This window comes from Ammospiza nelsoni, chromosome 9 (genome assembly GCF_027579445.1).
Source record: "Ammospiza nelsoni isolate bAmmNel1 chromosome 9, bAmmNel1.pri, whole genome shotgun sequence".
Lineage (NCBI taxonomy): Eukaryota > Metazoa > Chordata > Aves > Passeriformes > Passerellidae > Ammospiza > Ammospiza nelsoni.
In genome coordinates, this window is record NC_080641.1 from 10,354,395 (window position 1) to 10,367,576 (window position 13,182).

At 38.5% G+C, this 13,182-nt stretch overlaps 1 protein-coding gene across 4 annotated transcripts in view; it reads right to left on the bottom strand.

The window, feature by feature from the left end:
- The window catches only part of RABGAP1L (RAB GTPase activating protein 1 like), a 229,924-nt gene that overhangs the window by 206,037 nt on the left and 10,705 nt on the right, over positions 1–13,182 (bottom strand). For all 4 annotated transcript variants that reach the window (XR_009418983.1, XM_059478392.1, XM_059478391.1 and 1 more), the window contains exons 2-4: positions 4,561–4,728; positions 3,182–3,371; positions 1,619–1,829 (exon numbers count right to left, since the gene is read on the bottom strand). Coding sequence is in view for 3 of the 4 variants with exons in the window: in XM_059478392.1 (XP_059334375.1) it covers positions 1,619–1,829; positions 3,182–3,371; positions 4,561–4,695 (536 nt within the window). In the remaining variant the exon portion in view is untranslated. The remainder of the gene's footprint in view (positions 1–1,618; positions 1,830–3,181; positions 3,372–4,560; positions 4,729–13,182) is intronic.

Genomic DNA, 13,182 nt, shown 5'->3' on the forward strand with positions numbered 1-13,182 from the left:
CTAGAAATTTAGAAACCAGAGAAAATCCTAAAAATGTGATTTGTATACAAAGAAAATGCAACATTAAATGAATCTAAATATCTGTTTAAAACATCATTATGAAAATTAATTCAGAATCAACAGGACTTAGCAAACAACACCACCACAGCTTAGCAAATGCTGCCACGTTCAGGAAAATACTTAGCACAGATCTACGACTTCAGCCAAAATTTTAAAATACTCTCAAACACAAAACCCAAGGAATATTTTAGAAACTTAAAAGCAGTAGTGGTGTTTCAGAACAGACTGGTGGATAGTGACTTTTAGAGAACAACAAATGTTATCCTCTATCTTTTCACTACTTGTCCACGTGCACATTCACATCAAGGACCAATAAACATTAGTCACCTAAAATCCCAAGTCTGTAACAATAAAAATAGAGGACTGATGTAAAGGCAAGAAGAGCCCTGGGAGGATTCAGTACACTGTAATTTTGGTGGGACATGATAACCAGAATCTCATAGGACAAGTATTCAGACACCAGGTATGAACATACTCCTCAAAGCCAACACTAGTATCACCTAAGCTTTGATATGTCACATGTGGATTCAACTTTTCATATCTGTGCAGGTTCTCAGGTAGTCCCACATTTACTGATCTCCTCTGAAATTAAAGATCAAAGGAACCTGCTGTTTCACTTGCAAAACAACCCTCCTGAATGGCCACACTGAATACAAAAAAATAGGCATAGAACACCTTACATGTTGTTTAAGGGTGACTGTTTCCATTGTAGAAATATACAAATGAAATATCTTCTGATGCCAAATGAAACTCAAATTGGGTTCAAAGAACAAAATGGAAGAAAATCATACAGATTCTTCTCTTCCTCAACAAGACGATAGTCAATACATAAACACATATCAGGCAAAAAAGGAAATCCAATCATATCCTTCAGATACCTTGGATATCAGAACTCAAAAATAAACATCTTGGATATGGAGATGTTCCCTACTTCTGGACGCAAAAATCATGCTACAGGTGCATGATTAGTGCACCCTGATCAAGAACCTTTGATTCCCTCATCACTAATCAAAAGATCCTTCTCACATGGGGAAAGTAAATCTTTTCCAGTATCTGGAGATTGTGAGCACTGCCATCATGAGGCAGACATGGGTCAGAGCTGGCTTCTGCACAGCAATGGCTGGGAGCAGAGACTGGCACCTCAATTCTGAAACATAGATGGGAGAGTCTAAACTGACACTCCTGCAGCAAACCCAAGGCCAGAAGGACTCCTGCAACTTATGGACCTTGGAGGCATTGACAGACTAGGGAGGTCAGGAGAGCACATGTATTATCAGCTCTCCTTTTCCACTAGCTCGTATTGTCATATTTGAACAGATATTAAGGTAGAAAGAGGTATTTTTGCTGACACTGTGTGGTAGCTGGTACCACCAGTCATGCACTGCATGGTAAATCTGAGCCCACATTTTGCTGCCTCAGAGGAATTTCTCAAAATTAAGTGTCTTCAACAAGAACCTCAGGCACAAATTCAAGCAGTTCTACTCCCCTGTGCAAGTAACAAAGTGAGAAACCACTTCTCATATGTCTGCTTAAGCAACAAATGAAACTCTTGTGTTACCTTACAGAGCCTTCTGGAATGTTTGGGACATAGAGTGTTACAGGTAAAGGGGTTTGACTTGAGGACTTCATGTTTGCCATGGCATGCAGAGCTTCTGGTTCATTCCGTGGGGCTGACACCTTTGTACAACCCAAGTAAGTCAGTTTGTTAAACAACACACTGTCCTCTTCCAGGGGTTCACTTGGAGAAGATGGCCTTGGTGCAGATATTTCTGAAAATGAAGAAAACACTTGTTCAGCCATTTGCTCTTATTTCTACACATTTTTTCTTTCCAATGAGTTCCACAGCCAAATCCCCTACATTTTCCAAGAAAGGACATGAGAGCAGACAGTTCAGCTCCAATAGCAAGAAATCCATTTGACAGCTTAATATTACTGTGAAGTCTGTTCTAATCTAATTTATGTTTCCAAGGGTGGCATGGGGACAAACTGCATTTTGATTCTCTTTAGCACCACAGAAACACAGCACAGACATTCTGAATCTTTGTAAGCAGTCACAGAATCACAGAACCATAGAACATGAAGGGGCTGGAATAGACCTTGAAGATCACCTAGTCTATGCCCTGTTACTTCTATTCCTTACTACTACATATTGTCATAATACTTAGAATCATGAAGGGTGCAAAACTGAATTATTCCTGTTGGGACTGGAGTGGGGCAAGAGAAACATATCTACAAGTATTTCTTTGTTCATTCATGCTAAGGGTTCAGTTCTGTCTGAAGAATGTCAAACAGGAAGACAGTAAGGTAAGTTTCTCAGAAATACAACAGATATGTAATGAAGAGAAGGGTGTTTCCATTTCATATAAACTATTTCTTTTATTTCCAACAGATGCTATAGGAATTAGCTGACAGAAAACCACAGAAGTGCCCTGCATGCTATTGAGGTAAAAAGAATTATAGGTTAAAGAACAAAAAATGACCACAGCATTTTACCCCATTATATGTAACAGAATGCATGTGTTCTTATACTGCATGTTTTCTATATGTATCTATAAAAGCTACAATATATTTTACTTAAAATATATACAATATAGTTTACATTAAAAGCTTTCAGTCCTCCCCTTTTAATGAAAACTTTATACACCAGGTAAGTACCACAATCACTCCTAGCAAATATCAAATCCTAAATCAGCCTTGCTGCTACCTGGTGACACCATCAGAGATGGCCAGTTCAATCAGTTTGCTCAGGGTGTATTTCATTTGCAGGTAGCACTATCCATGAACATTGCCCTGAAATTTTTTGAGCTCCAGCAGCAGCAGATCCACCTCAATTATCATCCACTCAGCAACTCATACAATCCTCAGCCCCAACTAAGCTTTGGCTGAAGGAAAAATGAACATTATCTTAACCAAAGCAGAGCAGCTCAAGGTATCAATCTGATGATAATCTATTCTTATCTATAATCTTCAACTAAAAATAAGAGGAGGCCCCCAGGTATTCTTCAACATAGTTTTGGAATGAAGCTCTGGAAAGCTTTATATTCATTTTAGGGTTAACTTGAAACTGCATCAAGAAAAATCCTGCCATGTGTGATGAAGGGAGAAAGCACTCAGGCAATACCTGTAGCAGAAGGGTCTAAAACAAGCTGCAAAGCTGGCTGGTTTGTTTGTCCTGCTGACCCATCTGCAGCTGCCTGGCCACTGCCATCACTGAATCCTTCTGGGAGTGCAGTGACATACTGGTCCTTCTCAGAATCCCGCAGGATCTCTTCCATTGCCTTCTCCAGCTCCTCATCTCCATCTGAAAATACCTGTAAGCAGAAAGAGATGACATTTTTTGAAGGTACTTGTAGTTTTACTTTCACTATTAGTTTTCAAGTATATATTCTTACTAAGTGCAAAAATTAAGAAACTTTGCTGAATAAGACAACAAACCAAGAATCAATAAAATTGAATTAAATACGAACCAGTGTCACATCCTCTTACATAAAATGCAGATGTTCTCAAAGCTAAGCCAAAAACCATCCACCAAAAATCTACAGACTTCTCTTAGAATAACAGATTTGTGTATTTAGAGCCTCCATTCAGACTAGAGATCAATATACTTTGCTATAATTGGTCTTAAAGAAAATTTTACTTTCTTAGTCATATCCAGCCCATTTCAGTTGCTTCATCAATTTTCCCACACAAGAGTAGTGCAAGCCTAAGGAAAAAAATTGGAGGTACACACTCCCTAAAAGAAAAATAGAATCATTCACAACTACCAGCTTTTCAGACAAAAGAAAACCACAGCCAATGCTGCATCATGGATTCTGCCTCCAGCCCAACAGCCTCTTTCTAGATTAAAGAAGCAGATAATGTCTAATACAGACAGAAATTATCAGCTGTAAATAACTGTCAAACAGTACAGCAAAGACAGACTAGGTACTTACTGTCATTTCAGGGGGAACAAAGTCCTATTGTTCCAAGCAGAGCAAAACCAGTACATTGATAAAATACAAATTTAGCCATTTAAGCTGTAGTAGCCAATCAGCTGTCACCCAAGTGCTAAAATATTCTGCGATTTAGAGGTAGAAATCTCTTAGAAAAGGTCTTATTCGTGCCTAAAGTAGCACTAAGCAGGAAAACTAAATTAGAAACTAAAGTGCAAGACATGGTGTAATCTATTCCTATATAGTCTAATTACATGCTTTTAAGATAACAGTCTGTGATCCCTAAATAAAGAATATTAAGCTTTAAACCAAATCTCATTCTTTGTAAAGTCCTTTACCAATGTATAGATCCACAGAATACAACAAAGCTAACTCCCACAGAAGTTATTAAAAGAAAACCTGAACTGTCACTTTTAGACAGATTTGTTTAATCCAAGCTGCTAATTTCACTGGTAGTCAGCAAGGACAAAAATTACAGTCTAAAACTCTCCTTAATCACACACCAATTATGCACTCTTTCCATCAGTACAAACCTTGCCACACATTTAGAAATAAAATCAGAGCAAACCTTTAGCTGTGGCTTTTCATCGTTTCCAGAGGCGTCCTCAGATTTCTGATGAACCAAGACAAATTCTTCATTAATTAACGTGGATACAGTCTCAGGAATCCTGCTGGCTTTGCTAAATGATGTTTTGACTTCCATCTCAGGTCAGTATTCTCTTCCTGCCACCAGAACCTAATAATGAAAAATAAATAAACAAATTATTAGTTTTGAATTTGCCATCTTTTGGAAGATACTGTTGTACACAGTATGTTAATAAATATAATATAAAGATATTGTCGAATAATAAAACACTTAAGATTGAACTACTGTATTTCTCAAACTCTGATTTCATTGGTATATGAATTAATATATCTGTGATTTAACAGCAGTGGCTGTTATCTATGCATACAGATAACAAATGAAGAGGGCTCACCCCAGAGCTTTGACTTCCCCTGTTTTTCATCTTCCAGAGTCTGCTTCCTCTACCTCCCTAATTTGTGCCCCTGGTTCTCCCTCATACAGGTACTTGCCTTACCCAGAGTGTCACAAAGGTCATGTGAAGATACAGATTACCTGAAGGCTAATTTCCCAAAAACTGCATATTAAGTGTATGCTCTCCACATAAAAACATTATTTAGCAATCACTTATGTTAGAGGCATTGGTTATCCTTTATATCTATAGGTAGTGAAGTCAAAAGTGATACTAAACCACAATCAGACCCTTCTCACCTTATTTCCCTGAAACTACCTGCAATAGGTAAAATTAACCACACCATTTCAAAATATAAACATAAAGAATATAAACATAAATATAAAATTAAAATATGAACAATGAAATTATAAATATTAAAGCAACCAAGAAAAAGTCTTCCTATCACTGCACAAGAAAAAAAAATCTAGAAACAAAGAGAAAGGGCAAAATACTGTTCAGCCTATACATTACAAGTTCATATAAAAATACAGAGCTGAAACATTCCAAGCCTGCAAGCATAAGGACACCTATTGTAGGTATCCACCAAGTAAGGCCAGCATGACCTACCTTAACTCAGAACGTCTTCCCTCACTCCTTAGAGAATAAAGAGCTGAATCTTAGACTTTTTTTCTTATCTATTTTTATATTTTCTGTGTCAAAAAAGGGAAAATATATTTTCAGATTTTATAAAGAGCATGCACTTTTACACATGGTCTACTTCCATTCCAGTTTCCTGAAAAACACTGCTCTGGCTGAGTGCTGGGATGTATTGTGCTCAGGAGTCAGAGTTCTGGTGAGTCACAGCACAGGGGGAAAAAAATCTGTGACTGTCATTTATGGGAGAAAAGTGCCCAAGGAAGAACAGCTCAAGCCACATCTGCTGTGAGCAGAACAAGAGGAGGTTAAGCTTCACCCTGCCCTCCCAGCAGCAACAAGGAGCAGAACTGCACCACTTTTGCTTCTCTTCCAATTCCAAACACCCAGTGATCAAGAGAAGAATGCTGACTTAGGTCTAGCTATAGGGAACCAGAAAAACAGCACAGCAAAGAACAAAGACATGCATGTTCTCCACCATATTGAACAGGTGTTACTTATGATGTTAGCAGGAACAGAAAGTTTAGCAATTTCAAACAAAAAAAGCAATTGTAGGAACTACACAACTTTCAATACTGTAGTATTTTCTACAACTTTTGAAACTACAGTTAACATGCTTTTGCCCTTTCAAAGACTTGGCTTAGCATAACTTATATGCAACTCCTCAAAAAGTTTTCCCTCTCCCTAACCAAGCCACAGTTTTACCCATCATCCCAGTGAGGGTATTACATGTAGGAATCCCAGAAAAAAGAACTCAAGTTCTTTAGATATGTGACATGTGCAGCATAAAAACTCATTAGAAGTCACTTTACAAAAAAGCCTCTAAACAACAGCTGGAATACTCATAGAGTGGCTAAAAATTTGGATGAGCAGTTTCACACACACTGACATCTTTCACATCTCCAGACCAACCACAAACAGGAATATTTTCCTGACAAATTATGTAAACTGAGTTCCACCCAGCCGACATAATGGTAGATTGCTGCAACAGGTTTTGTTTTGAATTTCTTTAAAGCATCTTTGCTTTAAAGTCTTTTTTGGCAAGGGAAAGACAAGGCTTTACCACACAAGATTTTAAGTATGTTACAAAAAGTTTATTAACACTGTGTATTTTTTAACAAGTGTTGTAAAAACATGGCTAAAGAGCTTGTCTGCAATAAACAGCAAATCTAGCCCAAAATACTAATTCCCAGCAAATCCTCTGTATGACAGTGAAGGTCAGCTATTACAGAACTCCTTGAAGGCAATCAAAGGCCAATAGTTAAGGTCCCCAAAACCAGAATATCCTGAAGAATCATTATTTTTGCAGTGACATCAGCACTGGAAAAAACAAAAGAGGTGACTGTCAGCCACATTAGGAGCAAAGGTCCAGGCTATCAGAGACCCCTCCTGCTCCCACTTCTTATTGCTGCACCTGATGAGGACAAAAATAAAGCCTCAATACTGCTTCCAGCCCATCTGCACAAAGGAGGGATCACAAGATACCCTATTTTGACAGGCTTTTTTGTGTTTTAATTTTCTATTTAATTTTTGAGCTTACTTATGGCAAAGTAACACAGAAACTCCAATGGTTTCTTTGGATGGTTCTACTTTATTTATTATGAGTCAAATGCAGATTGCTAACATCAGATTATCACCAGTTCTTCTTTCTGCAATCAAGTAAGAACCAACAGGCACCATGTGAACTATGAAGTGTTTTCTGTAGCAGTACTCCAATAATAAAAGGAGAAAAAATGTACCATTTGTAAAGCCAAAGAAAAGTACGATCATGCAAATACAAAAGCATACTGACACACTAAATACTTATCTTGCCCCATATGGGTAAATGGAGATTAAGAGAATTTCTACTTCCTAAATATTAATCTGAAAGTACATTTTATAAACATTATATAACAGGGAGGAGCTCCTTATTCAGGTCAGATAAAAGCAACTGCAAGAAAGTGCGTGGCATGCTGTGAAATTGAGTTACAAGGCCTTTAATGTGTTTAAGAGTGTATTCCAAGCCTGCCTTTACAAGCAGCTTAAACCACCACAGCCCGTGCAGACACACATCTTTTTCTATACACAACTACATTCACTGGATCAATCAGCACCCCAGAACCCCTCATTCCAGTCCTACATTCCAACCTACTGTCAGTGCTCCCCACTCCACTGCAGTACAAACAAAGCCACTTTAGCTTCAGTTTGGCAGTAAAACACAAACACGAGCAGATCAGGCACTTGGGAAAAGCTTTATACACTGTATTTTATGATCAGTCTTTGACCAAAAATAGGTTTTAATGCCAGAGACAAACTATCATTGTCAAGTCACTCCTTCAAACTAAACAATTTCAACTCTAACATGAACCTTACTCGAGAGTAAAGCTGTGATTCTCATGAAGACTACTGATTTACGTCACCTTAAGTAGTAAGCTACATAAAGAGAAAAATTTTGTATTTTTTCCTTAAAGACATATGATGTAATATTTCAGCCAAGTGCTTCTGAAGAAAAGCAGTAAAAAGAATAAAAATCTTTCTTAAAGTATAATGCATTAATATTTTTGAGGTAGAGAAAAACATCTGAAGTTTTTTTTTTTCTTTAGTAACAAGAAGAGAGATACATGCACTCTGGACTTTCCAGTCATCAGCAGTCAGGTGATGGCCACTCTCACTTCCCTTGTGCCATTGGCTCTAGCCCTCTTTTTTACTCACCACCAAATTATTCACTTCAAACCTCCCTTTTCCTACACATGTAAAGAAAAAAAGGACAGCTGACATACTAGACATGAACAAAATCTAGGAACAGACTCCTATTACTAAACTCAAGCATCTCACTTTTTTTAATTGTCCTTTTTGAGGAAAAGTTTAAAGAATGTAAGAAGTTATTTCTGACCACATTAGTCAGAACATATAGAAGTTGTTCAGTCCATAATCACATCAGGTTTACTCCCTGATGACCTCAACAGCTGAATGCTGGCTCAGAATGCTGAGGAATTAGGTTTACCATTTGCTTTACCAGCTTAAAGTTTCTAGGAGGGCAGCAACCAGCAGTGAGGAGCTGACAGTAAGGGACAGGAAAGAGCAAATCCAAAGCACTTCAGCTGCCTCAGCTCCAAGCCAGCTCCTTAGCTTGAGCTGCTGGTGGAGTTTAGTTTAAACTACTGGTGGAGTTCAGTTCCAAATGAAAAATACAATCTCTGCTCTGCCATTGGTGATCCAAGGATTGCAACCTCAGGTCAGATGGTGCCTTCCCAAATCCTCAGAGCCAGGAGTCAGAGTAGCTCCTCCGACAGCATCTTCCAAAAGATGGCAACAAATTCAGCTGTCAAAGTTCTCCTCACAGCAGGGAACACTGGGAAGTGTGTACTGCTACTGTGAGGAAGTCATTGCTACAAAAGAGGTACCTTGAACAGTCATGCTTCTTTCTATAGAGAAGGTACCTTCCCCCATCCTTTGGTGAATAAAATCACACACACACAAAAATCAGGAACAAATATACAGGAGGAATTTTTTTTAAACTCAGCGAAAGAAAACCTACTATGATAAAAGAATTACATTTTTTAAAAATAAGAGTTTCAGATAAGGTTTTCTGACAAACAGATTTTAAGACCAAAGAACTTTTGAAATACAGTGAAATTATTCAGACATAGTTTCAAGAGAGAGTATGTGTGGAGGTGTGGTATAATGTGTGGCTCTTGCTCCAAAACACATTTTAAGCCATAAGGACAACACAAGGTCTGCAGAAAAATGTTGCTTTTCTCTGTGAGCTTCATGATGTATCTTGGGTCAAGCCAACCTCTGTGATGGGCATCAGCTCCCAGTGGTTTCCTTATACACAGCCCTGGATAAAAGGTAACTAAGCCATACTACTTGGACTGGTTTGGGTCCAGAACTTACTTTCACATATGTTCATTACTAAGCTGTGGAATGTTCAAACCCAGCAGCTTCCCCACTTCATTCCAGAGAGGCACCCCAAGTTCACTACAGCTGCCTTTGGACAGAAACACTCCTGATTCCTTCCCCCCATAACTCTTCCATGTACTCACACTGAACCCAGACCTGCAAAAACATATCACATGCAGAACACAAACACCTAGGCAGTGATGGACCATGAATCCATGGGATTGCAGAGCACCACAGGCCAAGGCACTGCTGCAACACACTCATCATCACAGGAGAAAGAATCTAAGCTTCTGGAAAGCCACTGACTTTGCAGAAGGAAACTGCTTTGCAGACCTGACAGATTGAAAAACTTCCTCTGCAAACTGGTCTCCAAAAGTAAACATAATTTTTACATTAAAAAATTTGCTTGAGTATTAGAAGCACCCAAAAAATCGGAAAATGTGGAGCTGGGAAAAGACAGCAATTAAGGGAGATAAAGGTTGACCTATTTTCAGCAAGCAACAAGAAACATGTTTTGGAAGGAAGTTTCTTACCTGCTTGAATTAAGACAATCAAGAGCAGGCTAATTAATACTTTTTACTTAGCAGAGAAACAAAATTATCCTGTATTACAGACAGGCTTGTATTAAAGGCAGGCTTCAAGGCCACACAGTTTGCCTGACAATCTCAAACTGCAAAAAAAAACCCCAAAAACTGGGAAATAAGTTATACCTATTTTCAGAACTATGGTTCCCCAAGAGAATCTCTGGGACCTTTATGAACAGGAAGGTCCAACAGAACTATGCAGAAATTTATCTTCTGCTAACTGAAGTCTGAAGTAGAAATACACACCAAAAGACATGGTTTATTCCCTTTTTTGAGCTACAGGATACTGTGCAGGACAGCAAAATGAGCATTAAACTGAGGAGCCTTGCAATCACTCCATGACTCACATTTCCAGACAACTGAAGTGGTGTGGTGACTCTCTCACCCCTTAGGGAACAGGACATGGACAGTGCCTCCCACACAAACACAGAACAGAAATGTATCTAAACTCTGCATTAGCCTGGCTTCCACCCCATGAGCTCCCTACCTTTAATGGGGACACCTTCCCCAGAAAGCCACAAGTGCTGCAAACACACAAAGCTTCACCTTTCTATGCTTCTTCCCTGAAAGACTAAACAATCCGATAAAATTCCATGATTCTCTACATTGAGGCACTACAACTCACCAGCTGCTCCAAAACCCTCTACTCTGAGTGACATTTGCAGAAGAAAATTCTAGATGTCATAAAATCATTTGCTTAAATCTCACTGACCACAACAGCACTACAATTTAAGCTTTAATCTCAACTTCTCTCTGCATAACCTTTTTTTTATGAGAAACTGTCTCTGAGCTCACACTACAAACTGTTGTATTATCCACAAATTGTTTCCCAGTCTTATCTCTGGCAGTGAAAAACTATGTAAAGAACATAATGGGAAAAACAAACAACCGTTTATTTGGCTTACTGATATGATTTCCCAGGAATAAAATCAACTTAATGAGCAACAGAGCAGTATCACTGTATTTTAAACATATATGTAAATAAATTCTTATTTCCAGAAAAGCACTGTTGAGAACAAAAATCTTGTCAAATAAAAAAAAAAAAAAACTCAAAACAAAGCCACAAAAATAAAGCAAAAAACCCCACAACTAGAAAGTAACCACTGGCTTATTTTGGCAACACTGTCTCCTCTGAGAAAGCAAACCCCCACTATGTAGCCAACAGCAAATAATTAGTCTGTTCATGATGGCAAACTGTTTGGAATTGTTGTACTGGGTGCCTAGATACAGAGGTTTTTCCAGATCCTCTTACACTTCAACAGCCAAAATCAATCTCATAGCCAAAGAAGAGCAATTTAAGGAAAACAGACTCAAAAGAGAGCTACACAAACAAGAAAATGTCTGTTCTCCTTCAAAAACATACTACATCTGCATCTCCTCAAATAAATGATAAGCAGCACTTGTCAAAAACACCTCAGTGTGAATACTGAGATATTTAGTGCAAAGGAGAGAACCAGCTTTCCCGACTTGAATCTCTGTGTCACACACAACCCACTGAACCACTTAAATATTACACAGTCACAGTGTGGAGCTGCTTGAGGGAAAAAAATACTGCTTTTATTAAGCTTAAAATTAAAACCACAGAGGTAAAGATCCATTCCCATAGGAATGGTGGGCATATGGTTGGTTCTGAGCTGGAGCATTACTCAAGCAAGGCAAACTGTAAAAACTGATCTCAAGGCCTGAAATGTACAAATGGGGTGGCAGAAGCACCATGAACACTGGATGAAATGCCAGGTAAGTGGAAGCATGTCAGGAAAGCTGCTGGCTACAAAGGCAGACACCCAGCAAACTGGGAGCTTCCTTCTGTTTACTTGTACAATTTGAGCAAGCAGGAGTCATGGATGACAAGCTACACCTCAAACAAAACAAACTTAAAAACAAGGTTGGTGGGATTCTTTTGAGCAATTATTTAAATAAATTTGCAGGCCTAAGATTTGTCCACACACAGAAGAGAGACATCAGCAGGAGAACAGAGCACGCACTTGCCTCTTCCTGCCACAGACTGATTCATGTTTCAAAGTATAGTGGATGTGAGCTTACCCAATTAGTGCTAAACCAACCTAAGGAAATATATTTTATTCTCATCCACTCAGGAGAAACGCCTCTCTTCTCTATTTATTCCCTTCCAAAGAGTATAACAGGTAAGTGTTCTGCTACTCTATAGGCATGTTACCAGTCTTTATGTGTTTAAAACAAAAATAAGCCAACAAACCACACTTTATACATCAAGTTCTGGCAAACAGGTTTACTCATTTAAGCAGTAGCTCATTCTGCCTCAAGGATAAAGCAACTCTAGTACACTTTCACACTGTTTCCCTGACACCAACTGAAAAATAACACTTGAATTTCTGCAGCCAGTAATTGTTTTTTAACTTTGAAAAGTTGCATACTCTTACTTGCTGCTTTATATTTTCCAAAGCTGGAGATAGCAAATGCAAATTGCTTTTTTTGTCATTGCTATATGATGCTGACAGGCAGCATTCAAAGTGAAACCAATCACCAGCCAAGTTACCAAACTGTTATCACCACTCAAAAATATAATGACCTATATTCAGATGAAAGCATAAGCATGATGCAATCCTTGTTTTAAGGAGATTATTCAATGGTTTATTCCCTAACTGTAAAAATAACATTGTGGGTCTAATGCAACCAGTAGAACAACCTCTGCCCATTATATAAATTTAATTTTTCAACCAGGAATTTTCCTCACATTCTGTGTCCAGAAGTAATCACATGATGTAGAGCAAAAGATCCCATATGGAAGAGCAGTATGAGACCAGGCAGCAGAGATCCCAGGTGCCAGCCCTCTTTTGTGCCAAAAGAGTGCCTTATCCTGTGTCACCACGACACTGAAACCCACCAGAAATCCTGACTCCCTTCCCTGCCCTGCACTGACTGCCTCCAGGGTTAGTAAAATCCTTGTTCCTCCAAGGCAGAATTGGAAGTTATGACAATTATTACCTTGAGGTTAGCAATGTGCATTCTGGGAATAAAAAAATGGCAAAAAGTCTTGCAAAAACACAGCAAAAGTAATTAGTTTTCTTGATGCCATTTTCTTATCTTACATTAGCCAAGAAACACGAACAAACCCAGTACCTATCTGATGAGGCT